This window comes from Polypterus senegalus, chromosome 13 (assembly GCF_016835505.1).
Source record: "Polypterus senegalus isolate Bchr_013 chromosome 13, ASM1683550v1, whole genome shotgun sequence".
NCBI classification, from domain to species: domain Eukaryota; kingdom Metazoa; phylum Chordata; class Cladistia; order Polypteriformes; family Polypteridae; genus Polypterus; species Polypterus senegalus.
In genome coordinates, this window is record NC_053166.1 from 67,541,459 (window position 1) to 67,549,512 (window position 8,054).

An 8,054-nucleotide genomic window follows, 5' to 3' on the forward strand; every position below is an offset into this window, starting at 1 on the left:
CACCTACACTATATAAGAAGCAAAAAGACCTTTAGGAAACACCATTGAATCCACCTCTTCTAGGGATACCTAACCCAATATGCTTATTAATGCAGTTTAGATTAAGGGCTCTGTAATGAAATAAAGAAACAATATGACTTCTTTGTTGTATTATAGTTCATTTGCCTGATGACTGTTACAAATGAAGCACAAGTATGTATATCAGATACTCAGTATATATATCATTGTATCCTCTTATTCATTCTTAAGATAATCTGATAGGTCACACACATAATTACTGTCATGTATAATCTCCAGAGATACATTTTGTACAGTGCAACAGTTTACCACACAAAGTTTACCCTGATTAACTGTTTTACACATTAACTCTTTCTTTTACACATTAACTCTTTCACTGATATCAGTACATGCCAATTCCCTTTCCTTGGCAGCTGCTGCTGTGTTTCTCCTATACCCATAATTTTCATGCTGCTTACCAGCACCTCTTGTTCTAGCGGCATGATGGTTCTTCCCTCTGTTTCTGAGATTTGTACTCCATGTTTGATCATCTGATCAGTGCTTGACTGATGAGGGCTTATAAAAATGCATTGAACGCATGTTCATCCAGGTCAACCTATCCAGGACTGCATGAGCTGTCTGAAATCTGTTGTTCTGGAACCAATTCATTTGCTGGTGTGATACTGCATTAAAGCAAGCTGGAATTCATTCTGACTGATATGTGAAAAATGCTTTGTTGCAGAATGGGCATTCATATATATTCCTAACCAGCAGAGGAAGTTAACTATCTTGTAAATGTAATACATATTCTAAAAATCTTTTGGTGATGGATTAAAAAGGCGTGTTCTCTGATTATAATAAATGAATAAGATACAAAATACCTCTACAAAAGATTAACAACTTGGGAAAATAGAAATATCGAGTCATTTTTGACTTGTAACTTGTACACACAAATACATATGGTGAAAAAGAGAGCCACATTACTTGATAATGGACATTTCTTAATTGACCATTCAGATGTGGTTTGTTTCTGGCATCACCTTCTATTTAAATTATGTACTAATTACTGTATGTCTGTTAGGCATTATGTCAGCAGTTAATTGAGGCTCTATAGATCTAAATAACTTTTTAACACAAGAAGCTTTCTAGCACTTAGTCACTACTTGAATGGTGAGACCTTTTAGCCTTTTGTTTTTGACAATTCCAAGTTTATAATGTATTTATTACTATGTAATGTTTTTACGTCTCTCTATTTAACATGTTCTTTGTAGTTTTGACTTTTTGCTAGTTCGCCAGTATAGTTAGGTAGACTTTAGACTTTATTTTCCTGGATGGAAATTTGTTTTCACCCGCTCCTTTACATTCTTTTCACATTTGGGTACTTACTTTTTTCTCAGTAAAACCATATATCTGCATGTTTCATCAGTCTTTCACACTTTGATTGATAGACATCTAGGCTGGCAATTAAAGTCTTTAAACTTAATTTTCCAAAGATTTATCTGAAATAAGAGAGCTGTAAGCTATAGACGTGACAATCTGTCGTCGGTGAGGCACCACTTGACTGCATAAAACTGCAATCATTTGTCATTATGAAGAAGACAGTTCAATTTAACACATTATTATTAGGAAAAAAGTTCAGTAAGGCCGAACGCAAAGCTAGATAAAACAGTACAACTTTTTTATGTAGAAATGCAAACTTCCACAGTTTAATAACAGTGCTACCCTTACTTTTAAATGTAAATTGCATTATAATTAATAAATTACCTGTTGTTCCCAATGAATTAGTATTTTTATGTGATGCTATTATTCCTTACTGATACAAACACTGGCTTCCCAGCCAATGTATACTTTATATAGTGCCTTTCACAATGATGTACACCACAAAGAATATTAAACAAAAGGGTATTATGGTTACAGGTTGTTGCTCTTCCAAAAACCAATGGAAGCATCCAAAGAGCTGTGGCACCTGGCACTTCCTCTGTAAAATGAACTCTCAGTTGATTTTACTTGTCTTGTTTGATAACTTTCTTGTCATGTTTCAGTAATGTTATGTAGTTTTGTTTGCTTCTATAAAATTGCTTTTTCTTTTTGAGATAAAGTTTTTTTGTCTACTTCACAAATCAAATTTACATTCTCTATGTTAAAAGATTTTTAAGTGTTTGAACAGTTCTTACATTATTTTATAAAAGTTATTTTGTTATAATATTATTTTATAAAAGTACATTTATAATTTTTACATTACATATTTTTTGGAGATGTAAATTACTGCCAAGTCTAACTATATTTGTTTTCACAGCCCCTGATGGCAAATACTCAGGCTTTCGTGATGTATTTAGAGAGCTTGTCAAAGAAGAAGGCATCACTTCACTGTACAAGGGCTTTACTCCCGTGATGTTACGAGCATTCCCAGCAAATGCGGTAATGGTCACATTTAAACATTAAAAAGTGTTGTTAATGACTGATTCACAGCTAGCCTGCCTCACTGACCCAAACTCCTGCTTTGTTAAACCCAAAGAATGATTGACAAAACAAGATGAATCTTGGTATTTGTAGGTTAATTAAGGCACAAATGTTTGCCTGCAGCCAAGATAACCCAAAAAAGTTTGTTCCTTGGGTTTGTCAAAGTGACATAAACTAGGTCATGTAAATTTCATACAAACCGGATTCCAAAAAAGTTGGGACACTATACAAATCGTGAATAAAAACTGAATGCAATGATATGGAGGTGCCAACTTCTAATATTTTATTCAGAATAGAACATAAATCACGGAACAAAAGTTTTAACTGAGAAAATGTATCATTTTAAGGGAAAAATATGTTGATTCAGAATTTCAACAAATCCCAAAAAAGTTGGGACAAGGCCATTTTCACCACTGTGTGGCATCTCCCCTTCTTCTTACAACACTCAACAGACATCTGGGGACTGAGGAGACCAGTTTCTGAAGTTTAGAAATAGGAATGCTCTCCCATTCTTGTCTAATACAGGCCTCTAACTGTTCAATCGTCTTGGGCCTTCTTTGTCGCACCTTCCTCTTTATGATGCGCCAAATGTTCTCTATGATGTCGTGATTGATGCAGAATGTGGTCTGGCATTATCTTGTTGAAAAATGCAGGGTCTTCCCTGAAAGAGATGACGTCTGGATGGGAGCATATGTTGTTCTAGAACCTGAATATATTTTTCTGCATTGATGGTGCCTTTCCAGACATGCAAGCTGCCCATGCCACACGCACTCATGCAACCCCATACCATCAGAGATGCAGGCTTCTGAACTGAGCGTTGATAACAACTTGGGTTGTCCTTGTCCTCTTTGGTCTGGATGACATGGCGTCCCAGATTTCCAAAAAGAACTTCGAATCGTGACTCATCTGACCACAGAACAGTCTTCCATTTTGCCACACTCCATTTTAAATGATCCCTGGCCCAGTGAAAACGCCTGAGCTTGTGGATCTTGCTTAGAAATGGCTTCTTCTTTGCACTGTAGAGTTTCAGCTGGCAACGGCGGATGGCACGGTGGATTGTGTTCACTGACAATGGTTTCTGGAAGTATTCCTGAGCCCATTCTGTGATTTCCTTTACAGTAGCATTCCTGTTTGTGGTGCAGTGTCGTTTAAGGGCCAGGAGATCACGGGCATCCAGTATGGTTTTACGGCCTTGACCCTTACGCACAGAGATTGTTCCAGATTCTCTGAATCATCGGATGATGTTATGCACAGTTAATGATGATAGATGCAAAGTCTTTGCAATTTTTCGCTGGGTAACACCTTTCTGATATTGCTCCACTATCTTTCTGCGCAACATTGTGGGAATTGGTGATCCTCTACCCATCTTGGCTTCTGAGAGACACTGCCACTCTGAGAAGCTCTTTTTATACCCAATCATGTTGCCAATTGACCTAATTAGTGTTTATTGGTCTTCCAGCTCTTCGTTATGCTCAAATTTACTTTTTCCAGCCTCTTATTGCTACTTGTCCCAACTTTTTTGGGATTTGTTGACACCGTGAAATTTTGAAGCAACATATTTTTCCTTTAAAATGATACATTTACTCGGATTAAACGTTTGATCTGTCATCTACGTTCTATTACAAATAAAATATTGACATTTGCCATCTCCACATCATTGCATTCAGTTTTTATTCACAATTTGTTTAGTGTCCCAACTTTTTTGGAATCCGGTTTGTAGATCCTTGATAAGACTTTAAGTCCATTAGAATTTTTTTGATTAAATAGTGAACAACGTATATTTTATGAATTTGGGTATTTTCTCTGGAACCCATTTTGATTTGTAATCTTTTCATTTTGTTTTGTTTTCAGAAAATTATTATTTTATATGTTATATTTTTAATAATTTCTGGGCTGATTGCCACCATTCTGTGACTCTTCCATCCATCAATTTTACGACCCACTATATCCTAATACAGGGTCACGGGGGTCTGCTGGAGCCAATCCCAGCCAACACAGGGGGCAAGGCAGGAACAAACCCCAGGCAGGGCACCAGCCCACCGCAGGGTGCACACACACACACCACACACTTGGAACAATTTAGGACCGCCAGTGCACCTAACCTGCATGTCTTTGGACTGTGGGAGGAAACCAGAGCACCTGGAGGAAACCCACGCAGACACGGGGACAACAACAACATTTATTTATATAGCACATTTTCATACAAACAGTAGCTCAAAGTTCTTTACATATTAAAGAATAGAAAAATGAAAGACACAATTATAAAACACAATAAATCAACATTAATTAACATCGAATAAGAGTAAGGTTCAATGGCCAGGAGGGACAGAAAAAACAAAAAAACTCCAGACGGCTGGAGAATAAAATCTGTAGGGATTCCAGACCATGAGACTGCCCAGTCTCCCTCTGAGGAGAACATGCAAACTCTGTGACTCTTTGTTTATGGTCATGATGTCTTTGTTGCTATCACATGGTTCCCAGAAGTGTGATGTATGAGTAAGTAAGAGACAGAAATATATTATAACTGCTACACATTATTTAAAAAATTTACAATTTTTAATTGGAGCAGTTTAGTGCAAGTTCTGGCTTTACTTTCACAGATTTGCACAAAAGGGGAATTTTAACAGGGTAAATGCTACCATATGGTCTATACCTGGTCTTTTAAGGACTTCCATTTTGTATTGTCTTTCATAATGGTTTTTGCCATTCTCCTGTTTTTTGTTTATTTATATTTTGTTCAGTGTTGTTTTTTCATCTCTGCTTTCTTCCCCTAACCTTTATTTATTGGGACTCTTGATTGCTGCCTTAATTTAATCTGCAGTTATCTGAGAGTCCTATTAGAGCCGCCTGTTGCCAGAGTCACTTTTGCCATGCCTTTAGTTCACTTTGTGTGTGTCTGTGTGTTTTGGCTTCCTTTTCGTATATTCTGTTTTGTAAGGTTTATGATCTTTAACCATCTTGGCCTTTTTTTATTTTTCTGGTTTTTGTTTTTTTTTTTTGGTTTTTTTTTTTTGGTACTTTGCATTTTGAATTTCTATTGTGGACCTTTGGCTTAGTAGTTATTTCTGTTGTATTAATTTAATATTTTCAGTTATTTAGTTCAATTGTTTTGTTTGTTTGCAATATGGAATTTTAAAACTTTGCCTTTTTGACTTTGACTTCTTTATTTATTTAAAATGATTAAATGCATTGAATAGATTTAATTTTGAGGTTTTTGGCAGTTAAGACAAAGTAGAGTAATCCACATAAAGAGTACTGGAGACACAACATTAGGTGCAATGATCAGGGCATTCTGTCATTTAAATAAAAGGAGCCCTTATTTAAAAGACTAGGCTCAGGAACAAAAAGATAAGGCAGTCTTACAGTGCTAACAACTCCAAGAGATGTTAAAGGTCTGCTAGAGTTTTTGTCATTAGTTGCAGGCCACTGAGCAGTTAATATACATACAGTATATCAAATTTCATTTCCAAATGCTTTGACAAGGACAAGAAAAAGAAAATATTTTATTACTATTCATACCTTGATTGCCATGTGGTGTGGTAAGGGACTGTTTGAATGCTGATTACAACAAGTTTGTCATGGCTGGTGTCAGCATGAGATGGCAAAATTTAGTAATCTTAATACTTTTACATCATCACCTGATTCAACAAAATCCTGATAATAAGCAGATTCTCTTGACTGGGAAACTAGAAAATAAATGCTTTAAAAGGATGAACAGTGGTCAGATTTAGCATGGTTTGTGGAACACAAATGGGTATGCATACAGCTCTGTTCCAGTTGACAGATAATGTCATTTTGGAATCCAAGCCTATAGATTGTGGTTAGGGGTTTTCTTTTATAGTGCACATTGTGTTGACACCTCTTCTTCTCCCCATTTACAGAAGAAAAACTCTTTTGTGTGCAGCAGTCTAAAATTGTATTGCGCCCTTGCTTTTCTAAATTATTGAAGAATGTTCTATAGAGGCACATCCTTGATAGAATGTGAAAGTTCTCTTACATTATCAATTTTTTTTTATTTGATTTGTACTTCCAATGCCATCTCATTAGAAATAGAAAGTTCTTTTGTAGGGTATATTTATTTAATTACTTTCCACTTTATCTGTTAATTTTATTTTGAATTTGATACTATTCAATATTTAATGACATTAGTTCATAATAATTGTTGATATTTGTTTGTTAATTGATCTGTTCCCACTACACTGCTTTGTTATTATGTCATTCATTTTAATGTCACTGTTTTTGCACCAGTGGGTCTAGTGACAAATACTTTTCATTGGGTTATAAGGTATGAAGTTTAATAAAGTGAACTGAATTGAACTGATTTAAAATATCACAACAGAACATTTGTCACATGCTTCCAACTGTATTGAAGTAGACAAAAAGTTGATTTTCCTTACCAAATGTGGTCAAAACTTTAAATGGCAGGAACCATTTGTTTAACATTCTCTTCCAAACTAGAAGATAAAATCTAGCAGTCATTAAAACATATTTCTGTGTTTGTTGTTCAATTCAATTTGTTATTTCCATAGGCCTGCTTCCTTGGATTTGAGCTCTCCCTGAAATTCCTAAACTGGTTACTCCCAGACATTTAAGCACAAATGCCATTCTATAGAAGGAAAAAAAGCATGAAAAAAAACAATCATGTGAGAAAAAAGGATACTAAAGAATGTTTTTGAAGTGTCTATGGCCAAGGTAATTGTCCTAGACACAGCATCATGGTCTTATTTTAACTGTCTGTATATCCATATAAAAGAGACAATCAATTCCTAAATTACAACTGTGATGTCCACACATTAACAGCTGATTAACTACAGACTATGTTAGAATTTCTCTCATTTTGTAGCTGCTCAACTCAACAGAATGTACGACTCTTTTTAAAATTGTATTAAACATATACCTCCAATACCAATACATGATTCTCCCTGTAGAGGATTCTCGTACTGTTCAATGAAAGAAAAGGAACTGGTCTTGAAGATGATGATGCCTGCCTACAGCAGCATACGCTCATGTTTACACCCACACTATGGGAAAGTTTACAGTCTGCAGATAGGCTGACAAACATTGTTGGACCATGGGAAGAAACAGATGTCCATTGAGGAAATGGATACAGAACTGACACAGAAGACACACGATCTGAGAATAAAACCAAGATCCAAATACTTAGGTGGTAACACTATGCAACCAGTGATATAAATATTCAAACTGTACCTTTTTATATTCTCTTTTATAATAAATGAACATGGACATTGCTGAAATTTCATACAAGAATTAATGTCTTGCATTTTAGTGTAATTTCAAACAATAATTGTTTTGCACCGTATATACTTGAATATAACAATTTCTAAACAGCTACTTTGTGAAGAATATTTCACAATTTATGTAACAGGTGAAGTTTTGTCTTATTTTTATGTTAAATTTGTATCTGTTTAATGCCATCATAACTTTATAAACTTGTGAAACGCTCATGCTACATGATATTTTATTCAATCTTGATGATTTACTTTGCAGGATTGTACCAATACTGTACCAATTTAAGGTCAAAGGGAGTTCCAATCCATCCTACAGTTGTGCTTGAAAGTTTGTGAACCCTTTAGAAT

General features: G+C 35.2%; 1 protein-coding gene across 1 annotated transcript in view; it reads left to right on the forward strand.

Annotated features, from left to right (window-relative positions):
- Positions 1-8,054, forward strand: part of slc25a20 (solute carrier family 25 member 20) — a 46,265-nt gene extending 38,211 nt beyond the window's left edge. The window contains exons 8-9 of the mRNA XM_039775711.1: positions 2,294-2,415; positions 6,987-8,054. Of these exons, the coding sequence (XP_039631645.1) occupies positions 2,294-2,415; positions 6,987-7,049 (185 nt within the window). The 3' untranslated portion in view covers positions 7,050-8,054. The remainder of the gene's footprint in view (positions 1-2,293; positions 2,416-6,986) is intronic.